General features: G+C 42.2%; 1 protein-coding gene across 4 annotated transcripts in view; it reads right to left on the bottom strand.

Annotated features, from left to right (window-relative positions):
• Positions 1-17,263, bottom strand: part of cdh8 (cadherin 8) — a 101,534-nt gene extending 84,271 nt beyond the window's left edge. The window contains exons 1-2 of one of the 4 annotated variants that reach the window (XM_023261734.3): positions 16,971-17,263; positions 14,451-14,974 (exon numbers count right to left, since the gene is read on the bottom strand). In XM_023261734.3, the coding sequence (XP_023117502.1) occupies positions 14,451-14,708 (258 nt within the window). In that variant the 5' untranslated portion in view covers positions 14,709-14,974; positions 16,971-17,263. Of the gene's footprint in view, positions 1-14,450; positions 14,975-16,568; positions 16,898-16,970 lie in introns of those variants that run through there. The other 3 variants (XM_023261732.3, XM_055012275.1, XM_035944207.2) reach the window with 3 other exon arrangements.
• Between the last annotated feature and the right edge of the window lie 227 nt (positions 17,264-17,490).

Here is a 17,490-nt window from a genome sequence, read left to right as displayed (position 1 = left end):
AATATGTCCTAAATGCATTTACCTTTTTTGAATCTAGCCTTTGCTTTCATTTGATGGAATCGTGTTGCTATACACTGAACATGATCATGCCTTAAAAAATGCAGGCATTGCTGCTTTCATTTATTATATTCTATCATTTACTTTCAAACATTTTCCAACTGTTCATTTTCACCACGTTAAGACTTAGAGAAAAAACAAAAAGAACACCTTATTACCAGTGACACCACAATGTGACACGCAGGTTACACAAACACAGCATAAATATTTCATCACAATATGGATAATTGCTGATATTCTTGCAGCTCAACTACATTGCATCGTGCAGTGGGGTGAGACAGTGAATTTGTATCCTTAATAATGTTTAGAATTAATTAAAATGCAAAGCCACGAGCCCAGAGTGCAACCACAGGTGGCAGTGAAGAGAGCGCAGTGAGAACAGCCGTGATGAGTGCAAACCTCCATGACTCCTGTCCATTTAACTGATAATTTCTAATTTTATTATTGTTATTCTTATTATTTTTGCCACCATTTCAATGAGATGAGTTTGCCATTTTATACAACAATTTCCTGTGTAATATCATTCTGTCAATAAGTAATTACTTGCTTGGCAAATTGCTGTGCAAAATGTTCATCGGAGGGGAGAAGATCCATATCAATTGTTCATTTGCATAATGCAAATGAATCCTCTGAGAGGAAAAAACAAGTTTGCTGCCATCACTGACAGTTGGATACCAGCACTGTTGCTGGAAAAGCATAAGTGCCTTCACTACAGAGTAGCACAAAGGTCTACAGCATTTTGCTGCTAGGAGCAGGAAACTAAACCAAGTCCAAGCTGCAGGCTGATGGAATGATTTTTTTTTTTGTTGTTGTTGTTGTTGTTTTGTGTTTTCCAGATACAATTTCAACTGGCAAGAGAAAAAAATGGTACCAATATTTGACAAGTGGAACAGGGGTTTGTGAGCAGTTGTCCATTTACTGATACATTAGTAGAGGATGAGCTTCCCGCCACTCCATTAGGCTTTACTCTGATAGAGTAACACCATTTTAGCCGCCTGTTTGCTTAATATGCAGGATCCGGCCTTGTCTATTTGTTTCTAATCAACTGATAAGACGAAAGGCCTTTTCTACAGCCCCTGGAGGATGAAAACCAAACTCCTAATGGTCATTAGTAGCAATTATGTTCCGTAACTGGCACACCCCTCTCTACTTTTGCTGTGTTAGCTGCTTAGGTGCGTGTGGATCCAGTGTGGACACAAGGGACACTGAATGGAGCTCAAGAGCATTTCAGGAGACACTCATATGCTGAGGAAAACCACGGCTCCTATCTGATGATGGATAAGTTTAGTTTCCTGTCTGATTGCCTGCTGTGATTGGAATAACTTGCTATTTGCACTCACGTGTGCACAGTATTGAGTGAGTGTATTGTTAGTTCTATTTGAAAGGATGGTAACAGTGCCTCAATTGCTCCATGACTCAAAAATCCCCTCTATTCTCCTCCACGTTGAAAGCATCATTAACACAGCACTCTGACTTTACGGTAATTGCAGTGTTGTCAAAGACATCTTGAGGACACTTCATGAAGCTACACTGTAAGACCATCGCGGCATGCGGCAGCACCATCCAATTAGCTAACTCAGCTCCTTTACTACAGGATTCAGGAGACTTGTGATTTTTATGCAAAACCACTAAGATCAAACGGCCTCTGCCCTAATCCCCGGAGTCGAACCTGGGGAGTGTGATCCTTATCGACAAATGCCGAGCCGCTGCAGAGCAGGATTGTATTACGAATGCACATAGACCTTTTTGACATGCATTTTCCCTCTGCACCAGTGATGCAACAAAGACAGGAATCCCGCTCCTACTTTTGTATTGTAGATGTTAGCGCACGTATTGCATGTAGAAATCCAGCTCGAGACACCTGATCTGAATCCTAACTTGATCTGATGCGGTATTTGTTGAAGTAATACAGCACACTCAGGTATCTGCTGAGTTAAATCCCTCCATCCTATTTTCATCTGTGTGTTGGACTGGATATGATCCATTTATGAATCTATTGAATTTTTGAATCCCTAGAGATCATTTCTAAGAAGCTCCTGCAGATGAATAACTGGATAAGAAATGGGATATTATGGATATTATGACTATTGTTGAGCTAAACTGACATATAAATAGAAGCAACATCACACACTTAAACCATTGTCTTTATCAGATGTGTGTGAGCAGCAGCAGGAGGACTGTTAGTGTACTGTAGGATTCAGCTGTGTAAACAGGACAACAGAATAGCCTCTCACACACTAAAGCACACACACATACACACAGCACTCAGCAGTGACGAGGAAGGCCATTGTCAGAAAACTAATAAAGAGGCAGCGTGTTGCTGCAGTGCGGTAATTACACATCCCAGGATATCAGCACGGTATTTATAAAAACACCAGGCATCAACAAAGAAGAAAAGGTCATCAAGACAGATATGGTATTAGCATTTTGACTGTACACACACTGAGCATGTGCATGATGCAGACAGAAGCGCATGTGTGTGAGTGGGCATGCACAGGTACACAGACACACCGAAAAGATAATGTCATGTTTTCTTATCTGGTCACTCAATGAGACACATAGACAATGTGTGTTTGTGTTTGCATGTGCATCTGTGTTTATGGGCCTGCGTGTTACTGTGTGCAGAGAGAGGCACTGATAAACATGCCACATCCTGGCAAGTGGTTCAAGCGGGCCCCTGCTTCTGTAAACACTGAGAGTACTGCACAGATTGAGATGGAGGGAAAGGAGGACCTGTGTGACTGCTTCCATCCAGATGGAGGCTACAATGGTTTTGGGGTTGGCCCAGGTCATTTCCCTCGATGACAAACCATTCAAAGATCTGTGGACCCATTCAAATATTGCTGCCTCACCGCAGCTGCTCCTCGTCTTCATCAGCTAACAGCAGCAACGCGGTTTCATGACAGATAAAGCACAGAAAGTAACATAAAAGGGCACTGTGCCATTTGGCACAGATTTCCTCTTCTTAGAGACAAGGAGCGTCATCTCATGAGGCACTGGGGGGGGGTTTCCCTCTAAGACACAGCTCCTCGTTTTTGTGAGATTTAAAAAGTCTTTACACTTGTCTTCATTGCTCAGTACTTAAAAAAAGAAATTACACAAAGGATGATATTGTTGACAATGATGTAGTTTAAAAAATGATTTTTTTATTTTGACTTTAGCAACCTTTTATTTTTTTTCTAAGTATGTGAAAACATAACATAAATGTAACAAAAAGATACAGTAATAAATAAAAGACACACAGTATTGCGGTGTGGGCCTTGCTCCAGCTTCAACCACAGACAGAGGTTGGGTGAAGTGGAAATTCTAAATTGCCTGTAGGTGTGAATGTGAGTGTCAATGTGTTTCGTGTGTGTGTGTGTGTGTGTGTGTGTGTGTGTGTGTGTGTGTGTGTGTGTGTGTGTGGGTGTTTGATAGATCAGCAGCCTGTGAGGGTGCCAATCTATCGCCTCCTGCCCAGTGCACACTGGGGCCGGCTCCAAGCCCCCTGTGACCCTGAGTGGGATAAGCTTAGAAAATTGATAGCTGTTTGTGTGACAAGATCACCTCTGCATTTACATTCAATTATCATAATTTGAAGTGCAACATGTGAAGAGAAGTCATATGTATGCTTCTTGCAATGTTTATATCTGCAATTATTAAAACTGTATTTTTTTTAACAGGGTTAAGTTTAATTTGTATTTAGCTGTCTCCAGTGGCATTGCCTTTTAATGACTAAATTGTATCTACCAGTGGGCGTAAATCTTTGTTTCTGATTATTATGTAATTTGATCAGTACAAATTCTGTGTGGGACACAGTAAAAATAATTTTTCTTCAATTCCAGTGAGCGCAGACAGTTAACCAGCTAGTGGGCTGAAATTGTTAACAGTTCTCAGTCCCATCTGCTATTTGACATTTGAGCACTTCATTTGTTATTCTGTGTAAGGATTCAATTACCAAATGCTGAGGTTACACAACCAGAACAATAGTTAGACAGCCATCTCTTGGATAAATTAGAATAAACACAAAACTAGTTAGCCTTGTTTGCTAGCTTTCACTTTTCTGAGTGGAAAACAAACTTAATCGTAAGCTTGACTACTAAAATGTTAAATGTTTGATGCTATAAAGAGACGACGGCTGCTGGATTAATCTCCTAAGAGGCCTTTCGACAAAACTTTGTTGTTCTTACTGACTCATTTTAAATATGTCACCACCCAGTAACCAACCTTCACACAAATGCTGGAATTTCTCCAAAATATACATTTTTGGACAGTTTCTTATTTTCCTGTGATTGTAAATTCCAAATTCAGGGGTTCCTAATGTTAGTCAGAAAAAAGGTGATATTATTTGAATATCTAAAATTGGACTTGTTACTAATTATATTGTCTAAACACAATCAATTACTCAATTAAAAAAACAATTCTATTCATGTGAGTGCAATTGGTTGCTGCCTTACATCTATGGAGGAATAATGCAGTTTGGCAAAATTTTCTGTGTGTTATTTACTGACATAAAAAATGAAGCAATTCAATAAAACACAGCTTTACAACAACAATGCAGTATGTCTGTACTGTCCTATTCTCTCTCCCCTACACTCTCTCCCTTCGAAGCAGATTGCTACTTACCCTGAGCCTGGTTCTGCTGGAGGGTTCTTCATGTTAAAAAAATATTTTTTTTCATCCCATTGTTGCCGTAGAACTCCTCAAAGGAAATTGTTGGATTTTCTGTGTGTCTCTCTGTTGTACAATATTGTATGATCTTGGCCTTACTATGTGAAATGTCCTGAGATGACAAAGGTTGTGCATTTGTGCTATGAATTCAATCATGAGCTCAGTACAAACCTGAAAATATCTTCCAAAAGTCTTCACACTAGATTTTACAAGAGTGGAGACAAGGTGGAGGATGGTGAACCCATTCTAATAAATATTCTATGTCTGACATACAAATGTCCAAACAAGTTTGCAATTAATTAAAATATTATGGAAAGAAATAGAGTGCAGTGTGGGACACCAGGAGAGTAACCAAATTTGGTCAGTTGGTAATTCAAGCATGGGAACGATACTACACAACCCACTCTATGTGCACCTTTAAAAACAATTACAGACACTACGTTGCAAAGTTTGGGGTCACTTAGAAATGTACTTATTTTTGAAAGAAAAGCAGTTTTTCTCAGTGAACATTAATGAACATTAAATTAATCAAAAATACAGTCTAGACATTGTTAATGTGGTAAATGACTATTGTAGCTGGAAATGACTGATTTTTAATGGAATATCTCCATAGAGGTACAGAGGCTCATTTCCAGCAACCATCACTCTTGTGTTCTAATGCTACATTGTGTTAGCTAATGGTGTTGAAAGACTAACTGATGATTAGAAAACCCTTGTGCAATTATGTTCACACATGAATAAAAGTGTGAGTTTTCATGGAAAACATGAAATTGTCTAGGTGACCCCCAATTTTTGAACGGCAGTGTACTATATCATTTAGTATATTATCATTCCAGGAATACAACATTCCAGAGTCAGTAGTTCAGCATGTTACATCTCAACTGCTAGCAATGGTGATCATCAGATATCAGTCAGCCACTGCCATGGTGGCTTGGAGCTTCAACATTGCTTCCACAAACCCCCAAAAGATAAAAAATAAAAATTGCAGTTCAAACTACACCATCAGCAAAGGTAAAGAATTCCAAGAAAAGAATTATGACTCCAGTTTGGCTGCAAGTTCTGCCAAAAAGCATATCCTTGTTTGAAATCTTTAATAAAAGCACTTCAGAAGGTGTGATCTTGTTTGACATCATCATCAAGTCATAACCAATAAGCCTCCACAATGCTACTACATACGCTTTGATAACTTAACTAAATGTTCACTCCTCCACCATTACACCAGTCCACTCTTTCATCAAGCTCTTCATCTGTGATGATGTTACACTAATTGGATGTTCTATTATTCATAAAAGCAGAAGTTTTTCTTGGAACTCTGCATTTTATTAAACCACAATAGGGAAGACCGGGTGTTAGCAAAGATTTGTTAATATTTCATCAGACAGACCATCGGTGCATGTACACTCCACAAGCAGAAAAGCAAGCAGTTGCAGCTAGGATAAAGGCAATTAGCCAGACTTCAACAACAGAAGGCCTCCAGCCCCTAAAAGCTTTTCACATGTTTCTGGCATTCTCTGTTCACTGTCCCTCAACACTTCGTTTTGTTGCCATCGAGAGCACAGGGAGCAGCTGAGAGGCAACGTCAACATGCTGCATTGCTCGTTCTGCATGCGGCGCTGTCACACATGCACCAAGATTCTTTAGGACCAGTTTCAACATCCTGCACGCTCGGCCCTGATTCCCATTAAGCATTCCTGATTCATCTGGATTTTATATTATAACGTTTTGAATTTTTCATGCCCCCCCTCGCCCCCCTCCCCCACTTCCCTCCATATCCCATCCCCTTTCTGATGTGACAAAAAAGAGAAGACTTAATCGAACTTGGGAGGAGGAAAAAGTGTCAGTTTCACATACACAAAGAAGCATGTGTTTCCATCACCTGCTTGTAACATCCAGTGTGGTTTTTTTGTTTGTTTTTTCTTGTAGTCACTTCATTTATAAGTCTAGATGTATTATGCACACCTTAGAGACACAAACACAAGGAAAGGAGATTATTGGAGGGATACAAGTGTCGGCAAAGGTAGAACGTAAGCAAGGTTGGAGAAAAGAGTGTAGGGGTTATGTGGGTGCTGCCCTTTCATATCCCCCACTCTCTTCCCTTGGCTAAGATTTCAGCTACCTTTTTGTTCTTTCTTCAGAAGGGATCATTAAACCGAAATAACGCATTTGTGAGAAAGGTCAAAGCCACAGTCTGTTCGCACTCAGATACAGACTTAGGAGAGGTTGCATTGAGAGAGAAGAGTGCAAAGGCAAAGCCATTGATTCCGCTTGTGTATTTTTTATTTATTTTTTTATTGTGAAGTCAGTGATTGAGGTGAGAAACCCTATGCCTTCTGCTTGGTGGTGATGATAATCATCACCTTTAATACCTGTAATAGGTGAAGACACCGATCTTCAAGTAAATGTCACATCCACTGTTTACTGAGGCCGCTTTGTTGTTATTATGTTATATGAGGCAGGTGAGTGGGGAAGGGAGGGAGGAAGGAAAGAAGTGAGGAGGGAAAGTAAGGAGGCGGAGGAAAAGGGTTGAGGACTGTCATCTTTTAAGTTCCAGAAATAGGCACTCACCCCCAACCGATCCAAAACTCCCTTCCCATTGTCTCTCCTACTCCAGCCCACGTGTGCTCCCAGCTAACCGTGAAGCCAAATGCACATCCAGTCGCACAATAACAACATCCATTCTTAACAAGATTACTCCGGCAGTCCCAGTTTGGCTGATGGGACGTGTATGGGAGCAGAGGCGCAAGGATAAGCCGCCTGCAGCCGCCTGCAGCATTTCACATACACTGGGATCTATCCATATGAGAGGAACTGCCTGGGGAGTTGAGCCAAACATCGAGCCCACAACAGCACACTGGCACAGGAAGCAGGAATCTTTAGTCACTGCTGCTGCTGTGGCTTATGCCCACAAACACTATGTCAAAGGCAAGGGCCAATTAGCAGGTTTCAGATAATCATAATCTTTTGATTTGAATAATCAGATTTGAATAATTGTAACCTCATTTACTGCTACTAATGCTTAGCCAGTGATTCGACTTGAAAACACAATCCAGATACATAAGCAAGCAGAAGGTCCAACGTCCTTCTGCTTACTTGTTGCCTTAATTTAGTTGTCTATTGCTGCCTGTTTAGAATCTGATTATGCACAGGTGGGTGTTTTTTCTAAGAAATCAACAATCGTTTAAATGTCAACAGAAGACAAAGGCCACAAGGCTTAAGTCTGTTAAATTGCAAATGCACCTCTTGATGCTTTGAAAAATATAACCCAAACAAAGCAAAATCCCCCTATTTTAAAAAAAAAGAAGACTACTTTAGACAAGACAATGCACCAGTCAAGCCAAGGTGAACCACTTTAATTCCTATAAATTAGTTAGAGCAAAGTTCAAGGCAGGGTGCCAGATGATTTAGCCCGCTAAGCGCTCGTCCTCCACACAGCCAGCACAGGCCAAGTCCAGTGAGCCAAGGAGTGTGAGGGAGGCAGGAGGAGATGAGAAGAAAAGGAAGCGAAGGCAGCTAAGAGAGGGCTGGGGCAGGTGAGATTTGGACTTAATGAGACGATGGGGCTTTTCTGGATTTTAACTGGAAGAGTTAGACTGGCAAACACTGGCATGGAAGCAAGCTAATCACGGTGACGCAGTCCAAGGTGAAACCATAAAGGAGCCATTTGCCATGAATTAACGCTGATGTAGCCGCTCAGGAAAGTGGCCCCCGCGTGAGCTGCTCACTGTACAACATGGATTTAATCATGCCGAGCCACAGATGTGAGCGATAGCAGCAAGCTTGTTATTTTGCTCAGGGACTCTGAAGCCGTGTGAATGGATGTGCTTTCTTGTTAAATTATTATTGCAGCTGATGCATGTACACAAGAGAGCTTCCAGGGATAGCGGACGAGACACGTCATGTGCCTCCTTATGATACACTGAACTGAAACATGATTTCAGCTCCCTTATGAAAATACAGACAGAAAAAAAAAATACAGTATGCAATTTAATGCACAGCAGTCACTGAGTGCATGTGAAAGGAAAGACAGGACATGGTGAGCTCACTCTTTTTAAGTGTGGGTGTGTGTACAAAGACATGAAGAGGGAAACAGAATGAGTGATATTTTAAAAATGACACATCTGCCAATGGTGAAATGGAAGTGAGCACTACAGCGCTTCTACTAAATGATCACTGACAGGCCGGTAAAAATAAAAGAACTTGGCAATAACATTTAAGATACAAGCAATGCTGGTATACTGGAAAAGTAATAATGCCAGCGAGGATGAGGTCAACTGTAAATCTGAAACATCACAGATTTCAGCCTGCAATTTTTGCTCAAAGCACATATAGTGCAGTTTAGAGAGAAATCTTTCATAAATATGACCACTCTGACACCTCAGCAAATGTTTGCAAAGATACGCTGGCTATAAAGCTTCATGGACACGCTGTATTTACTGTTGCACACATAACCCTCATGTCTAAATATACTCCAACCAAGCCTGTGTCCGCTCATTTCATTTCGGTCTCTCTCAACACTCTTGAATGGACTACTGTAGGACACACACATGCACATACGCAGCTTGTTAATAGGAACCAGGACGACAATACAAAGCCATAGACAACCTGTCAAGCTCTACGAGGGCAGCACTAATGTGATCCCACAGCTCTATCAGAGCCACCGCTGGGCCCAGTGTTTTATTACAGACCGAGAGGGACAGACACAGAGAGAGATTGGAAAGGAACAGGGAGACTGTGACCATGGCCCATTGATATAATGGCCCTGCTGGCATTAGTGATATACTGTACAGGTGGGCCTCCGGGAAAGAGAGGAGCACGGTAACAGAGCAGGGAAGGATGGAGGAAGCGGTGGACAGAGGGATGTCAACACATTGCTGTTGTTTTTTTTCTCTTTTTTTTCTAAATTACACATGAGTAGAGAATGGAGATCTAAGGGCTGAGAGACAGAGGAGTTGCTGCTAGACTGCAGCTCAATACAGATCTGTGTGGTGCTGCCTGAAGAGAGATTACAGAGCTGTATTCCAGGAGCTGCTGTGGGTGTGAGAAACCAAATGAAATGGAATGAAGTCCAACAAACATCGACGGGCTTTCCTTTCCTGAATTTAATGACAGCTTTTCGATTCAACCCTCTCACTATGGCACTGGAACCTGTGTCTAATTTGGGCTATGTTTCAGAATTTATTATATCTGAGCCAATGCTTATAATTCATGTGTCATAATGACTATCAATCACTGGCAATAATTCGGCTAATATTCTCATTAACTCCCACTTCTCATCCATCAATCAAAGACAGAGCCAGATATCTGCTCGGCTGCTGGAGCTAGAGTGAATGCAGATAAAGGTGGGCAATCCTCGTTAATCAAAGGCCAAATCAGCAGCACTCAGTCGAGAAGTGGGATCAACCTTTGATCTGTTGTAAACCAGCTAAACCAGCAACAGTAGGGCCTCTAGCAGGACCAGGGAGTCTCAGGCTGCTCTGGCAGCTGCATTCAGCACTCAATCTCGCCTTAGCTTTGCCTCATTGCTTCACATCGCCAAAGCCAAACACTTGGAGAAATTTTAACAATGTCATTGTACCACACCACATCAGCCCTGGAGGCAAGCTTACTTGGGCTCAAGAGTCACTCTCTCCATAATCACCCCGTCAGAGAGAAAAAGAAGGAGAGGGAGGTGGAGGTGGAGGTGGGGGACAGAGACAGAGAGAGGCAATCCAGCCGAGCAGAAGTAGCTCGCATCAGTATTTATAGACTGATGTCCCACATCTTGTACCAGCAGTCCAAAGTGCAGAAAGCAACAAAAGCAACAAAAAGCTCTGAATTAAATTTGGAAAAGTATCCGAGATAGAGATGAAGCATCGGGGTCCAGATTGAGGTGGTAAACAGACAATAAAAAAATACAAAGTAACTGAAATCGCTACGTATAACACAGTGAACCATGGGAATTTCAATCTATCAGATGTACAATTCAGTAAATAAATAAAGACTTACTAGGACCTTCTGCTTTCCAAGGGAACATACCAAACCAATAAATTCAAGCCGTTTTTTTTTCTTTTTGTATCAGTTTCACCTGAATATACGTCTAAAGGGGAAAACAAGGAAGAAAGATTGAACCATTTCAAACAAGTCAGTACACAGATAGGGTCTTCAGTTTTGGGGGGAACAGAGCAACAGAATATCCCTTTTGCTTCCAGCAAAATGCCCAGCAGACTCACATTACACCAGCAATCTGGTACTACTATGACCCCTCTTGTTGGGAATCCTGTCAAACAGCTTGTTTGGAAGAATAAAGCTTGTGTTACTTTTTGCAAAAACATACACGAAGAAAGAAAAAAGCTCTTGTTTTCCTTTTGTTATGGACATATCCGTTTTCTTTGCTGAATCAATAATCAAAGCCGTTTTTTTCTTTTTGTATCACTGTCAGTCCTTGCAATCTAGCAGTTCAGCCTGAATTGATGAATATTAATGTTTGATTATCAATTCTCTTTGTGCAAAAACAGACACAATGCCGTGGCGGATAAAAGCGTTGGACAATGGAATGAGGGATCAGTCAGTTTTCTGCATCTGCACTCAGCTGTGGAATCCATCATTAGCAGTCCTAATGCACCATATGCTAAATGATCGCCTGGAAGTAAAGGAGACTGGAAAAGTTACATGTGAGACTGTGAGATATTCCAGCCAGAACTGCAATCAATCTGACTCACACTACAAAGCAAACACATTCCGATACCTCTTTGGTGCAAACACAGCAATTTGTTCACTATTTGTCTTTTGTTCTAAGACAATGTTTTGCCTTTAATGGCCTGGTGTAATTGAGTGGCTGCCATGTATGTTCAAAAAGTAATAATAAATTAAAAAAAAACTTTGATTGAAGAGGCAAAATGGTAGGAAAAATGACTGACAGTTTGGATAGGCCTCATACAAAATAAGAAAGGGTCGACAACAAGACGCCCACTTTATGTACTCCAGAACACTTATTTTATTTTTAAGACCTGAGCTATGCTTTTATATTGTGGTAGTGTAATGGTAAATCAAGAGCTACTTATCCTAAAATTACCATTCACTTTATTTGCTTAAGTGGTCTTGGTATCTCCCACTCGTTGTCAACAATGAACAAACGTGCGCCCCTTAGCTCAGTCCATATGAGCGAAGCATATCTACCTTCATGCTCCATTTGCCCATTTCTATTCTTAATGATGGGATATTTCTGAACTGTCCCTGGCTCATGATGAGTAATCCTAAAATCCCTTCCAACGCTGTGTTCGTTTTAAGCTACAGCCGAGCAACAAGCTTTCACAGCTGTCTCCCCTGCTTCACTTTAACAGGTACTGCATGTCTGCCTCCCCGACGCCAACAGGACTGACGGAGGCTGACGAATGCGCTGCTCACTGAATCACAATGTCAAGAAACGATGCGCTGAAGAAGAACAGAAAAAGGGAAGGGGGCTGTCACGCCTTATGGCCGTCCTTCTCACTCTTCCACACCTCCGCCTCCACCTCACCCTCCTCCCCCCTTCTTCCCTACATTTATGCTAATAGTCTCTGCTTAGAGAGAACACCATGGATGACACACTGTTGAAAACCGATGGCACAATCTCTCAGTCGCTCTCGTTCCCAGCGTTTGTGTAGTTGAGCGGAGTCCGGTCGCAGACAAAGATTGGGGATACGAGCATAATTAAACCTCAGAGTGCATCAGTAATAAAATTTTTTTTAAAAACCTATGGGATGGAAAGAGTCCAGTCTTGGCCTGGACTTCCTTCTTAATCGGCACACAACCAGAGACACAGGCGGCCTCACACGCAGCAGAGAAAATTGTGCAAAATACACCGAGAGCTGTATGACCCATTTGAATCACACCTCCCACCCATTTGATTCATTTTTTAATTAAGCATGAGAATCACAGAGAAAGGGGAAGAAAAGGAGACAGAGGGATTGAGAGGGAGAGAGATTTATAGTCTTAAACCAATGCAGTGCCATCTTGGTCTAACATAGGACTTATCTAAGCTCTGCCAGGCATACTCATGAGCACTTAACCTTGCAGGGAACGCAACCCATCATCATCGCCTTGCAGAAGGCTAACTGTGTTCTTCTTCGCCCAGAGACGCCCCTTACCCTGCACACAATCCTAACACTGTCCTTCAACAGGAAAATGCTTATACCTATGACTAACCTATCCTACAGTCAAGTTTGCAAAGCATTAGCTTAGGCCTTGAGAGAACGTGTCTTTCATGACCGGGAACATAACTTAATTTTGTGCCACCACTCCTCTGCTCACAATTTGCAGAATATTTCACACTCTGGTCAGGGGCACACAGCACAGATTCCAAAGCAAGAGTAAGTGCAAGCTTGGATTTAAAATCATGACTGTGTTATATACACATTTTTCTTCATTAAGTGTTGCTTTCTCTTTTGCCCTTTTTGTTGTTCTTTAAAAAAATTGAATGTTATCAGGTTAAATATCAATGCATATATAACAATTTGCCAGGTGATATGTTGATTCTTTGATTCTCGGTTACCTCACAGTTGCGACCTAACCTTTAAATCCCAAGCTCACATATGGTCACTGTGGCCCCGGTGAGTGTTTGTTTGTTTCAGCATTCTGATGAGCAGCCATTGTTGAATCCAGCAGAGGCTGCCTAATTGACTCGCTTGAAAAATTAATGCATCACTTAACAGCATTTTTGTGTTCGTATGGTATTTAGAAAACACAGGTGCAAATCCCGCATGGTGGCAAATGTTTAATTGATGCAGCCATATGACAATGCTCAGGATGGAAGAAAAAAACAACAAGCGGGAGTGAAATGAAACGACTTTACTTGGACCTCAAGTTACTTATTTTTCTTGCATAACAAGAATGGAATCAGATGTTTAGCCTCAGCCCTGACAGCTGCCATGTCTGAGGGGTTAGAAAAATATTTCAGTGTGCTACAACAGCAATATGTCATAAACAACAAAGGCATAGCGAGCAATTATCAAATATTAGGCACTGATAAACTGTTTGCTAAACCTATTACCAAACAAGATCAAATATTGTGCTTGACGGCCTGTATTCCTGCCCATGCCAGAGTGGCTGGGTGATATTCGGAGGGATGTGAGCGTGGCTGCCAGGCTGACTCTCCCCAGGTGAATCCCAGCAATGAGCTGTGAACAAGCTGCTTTGGCCGGGCTGGCCAGGAGCCCTCCACTCCCCTAAAACCTGCCTGACACTTCCACACAGGCCAGGGAGCAGGTGGCCCTCAGCCGCAGGATTAGCCCGCAGTTCTGTTCATTACAGAGCCGCAATGGAAAATCTAACATGACTAAAATAGTCCTTTCTTATCCACATTATGCACAGTCCGCATAGCATGCCTTTCCAAAAAGGAAGATTAAATAAGAGGTAACCAAAGAAGGAGGCATACTTCTCATGCATCTGTGCTTTCTGTGGAAGTAACTGTGTTGAAGCAATCTGTGTTTGCTGCTACGGACTAGCACTGAATCTTGGATTTCAAGGACATCCAAATGCAAAAGCAAAAATATGTTCCACCATTATTTGACGGGAGCTTAATTATTTCCATAAGCATTTTGTGACCCCCCACTCGCTCTGCCCGCCTTCCTCTCTCTTGCCCCCATATCTCTGTTTCCCCTTGACAACCAAAACCCTCCCACTGCCCATGGGAAGAACACAAAAATGGAGGGAGCATTCAAATGGCCGAATTAATGTTTCCACACGATAAGCGAGCTTAATATAATGCTGACAATCACAGCACTCACCCTGCCAACTAGAATTGGATCTGGTCCAGAAAATTCCTCCAGCACAAACATTTGATTCCAAACCCATCCTCTCTTGGCGCGGCTCAGTAATCTTTGTCCTTCGCCAAGACCGCTCGCCACCACTGCGGACCCACCAGTTTGTGTACTTTTGGACTGGCCTATGATCGGAGTCACAGACACGCACGGAACACAAGTAATCCACACCAGCAGCAAGGACATCCACAGATCCATAAGCATCTCCTCGGACCGCTTTGGCATCCTGTCGTTGTGTGTTTTGTTTGTTTGTTTGTTTGTTTTATGAGACTCTTTTCTCTCTGTGGCTCGTTTCCCCCTCTCCTCTCCTCAGATCAACAGCTCCTTCTTAGATAACAAGAAAAGGTTACTTGTGTCCTCTTTAAACGGCGGAGCTTGCATTCATGGTGTGATAAAGGTCACTTGCATGGCTTGGCATGCCTCCATAGCAGTTGGTGAGGGGTTGAGGCTCTCAGCACAGCATCCATCTGGCGTTATTCCGAGGAGGAGACCTATGAGGAAGCAATCACAGTTTGTTAGTTGTCTTTTATTGTTGTGAGGAGTTGTCAGGAGCTGGGAAAGAAAGAGGGAGATAGGAACAACCAAACAGAGTCAAATAAGGATTTGAACAAATCAGTGGAGATAGTCAGAATGAGAGACAGAAGAGAAATCAGTTTATAAGGCGAGCAAAAAGATGCAAAAGGAAAGGAATTCTCCTCTCTTTTAGGACATGAAGTCAAGATGTCACTTCATCATTACAAATGATCTATCTGAAGCAGCCATGACCCTCTATTCCAATCTTGTTTTAATATCATCCTGCTACAACTGAACAACAAATTCGTATGCCTATTCAGAGGCTATTCAGCCCACAATATCAGATTGCCTTTCTTTAATCTGTTGTTCTAGGGATTATCCTAGAAAGATTTGAAGAAATGACATGTTCCTTATGATTAACGTTTAGAGAAAACACTTTGGGTTAAATATTGTCACAGGCTGCAATCAGATTCCTCAGACATTCATGCACGCATGCATGCAATACTGCCAGGTTTAGATAGAGAGGCTGGCTGCAGGTGAGCCATGTCAACAGCGCTGCAGCTCACTGATATCAAAGTAATCCAGATGAGATAATTGCTAAGGTATTTAGAGGCGTGTTTGTTCATTTAATCAAATATGTAATATTCCACTGGAATTGCTGTTTTCTGATAAGCATGAACATAAAATTTGTTTTTATTTCATTTTTTTTAAACATAGCAAAACTGTAATCAAACATACAAAAAACAAACCAAAAAATGAGTGACACCATTGGAACATGTAACAGAAAAGGTGTAACCTAATGTAAATTTTGCCCTTTAATCAAAGCAGTTTAGGCTTTTACAACTATTTCGCCAGCTCAGTCTGATGTGCCACAGAATGCAAAAGCAGAGTGGTAAAAAGCAGACACAAAGGGTTGGCTTTGACTTGTCTTCAGCATTAACTGACACAGGCGGACATGCTATCAGAGCACTTGAGTGGCTTGTTTTCAGCACAGGGTCAGTTCTGGTAACTTTTACTACACAGCATGTCTCTATGGTAAGATGCTCACTGATTATAGTAGAGCATTTCCAAGGACAATAAGCTGAATTCCACCTGAAGCCAACTGAAATAGTACTGAGTGCGGAGAGATAGGCGATACAGTGACACCGACCTGAAGACTAGAAGATGCAGGACCGGGTCAAATTTTTTAAAAAGTAAAAAATTAAAAAATTTAAAAAAGAGAGGGGGATTTTAATTATAGCCAATATTAAATTTAACTCTGAATACCTGAGATTAAATTGTGTTCTGCGCTATTTTCTTGAGCAGTTAAAGTCAGTGTGGTGCGTGACTGAGTAAGCGCTTTCAGCACCACGGGGGAAGGAAAGCTCCCCGCCACAGAGCAGCCGGTCCAGACAGCTCAGCCTCAAACCGGCAGCGGAGGAGCTGTCCAAGGTAGGAAAAATCCACACACACAGGAGCAAATCATTTCTCAGCGTCTAGTCGCCGAGCGTAGAAGAAATAAAATAAATACAAGCCACAAAGTTTGAGGCTGCTTCTTGCCGTTACATCTCTGCAATAATCTGCACCACATACCCCGATCAACCAAATGCGCCCCCTCTCTCTGAAGTTTTACCCTTTGACGAGACAACGTTTCCAATCAGCCCGTCTCAGCGCATCAAACGTGGCACCAGAGCGCACAAGCAGTCCAGTTCACGAGAAATAAAGCACACGCAGGCGGCACGGGAACCACTTCCACCGCAACAAAGGCAAGTAAAATGTGAATAAAGAGGTAGCCCTAAGTTGCAGGCGTTTGTGGAGACTTGCTCTGTCGCTCCGCGTCACCTCGCTCCTGTAAATGTGCCGGCTAGAATGCACTGAAGCCCCGCGATGGAGAGAAGGGCTGAGAGAAGTCCTGTTCAAGCTCTCCACAAAAGCACCACTGTACATCAGCAATACCTGTTAGGCTTATATAGCACGGTGACGGGCTCTACTTACTAGTGAGACTTGCATCCTTTCCGTTGCTGCATTATTTTAGCGTTATTTTGTTTTTTGTTGGGGGGGGTTCTTTCTCCCTTTCAAAATACGCCAAAAAGTCCAAGGCGTTTCATTCGAAGCGGTGGGAAAATGAGGAAACCGCGGAGATGCGAGAGGCTAGAAATCCTTCCTACAGTTTGTCATTGCGGAGTGACAGTGTTGGGGTTGTAGTTAAGAGCTCCGACAGGCTTGCTGGCCGACTGGAAAAGTGAGGAGGAGATGGAGGAGAGATGCACGGTGGCAAAGAGAGCCTCCCCTCCACTGCGCTCATTGGGTTGATGAGGAGCCGGGTCAACAGGCGCACAAATGAACGCGTGCCGCTCTGCCCAGGCACGGACGCGCAAAGGTTATCGTCTCACATTGCTACAGCTGTAGATGTTACAATAGGTGTGTGCAGCTAAAATGTTCTTCTTGCTGCATACTGACTTTATTCTGTCTTCTTTTGTTGTTGTTTTTTTTCCAACTCCATTTTTGTTGAGGC

This window comes from Amphiprion ocellaris, chromosome 1 (genome assembly GCF_022539595.1).
Source record: "Amphiprion ocellaris isolate individual 3 ecotype Okinawa chromosome 1, ASM2253959v1, whole genome shotgun sequence".
In the NCBI taxonomy this organism is placed as follows: domain Eukaryota; kingdom Metazoa; phylum Chordata; class Actinopteri; family Pomacentridae; genus Amphiprion; species Amphiprion ocellaris.
The sequence above is the reverse complement of the archived record's forward strand: the minus strand, read 5'-3'. Positions and strand labels throughout refer to the sequence as shown.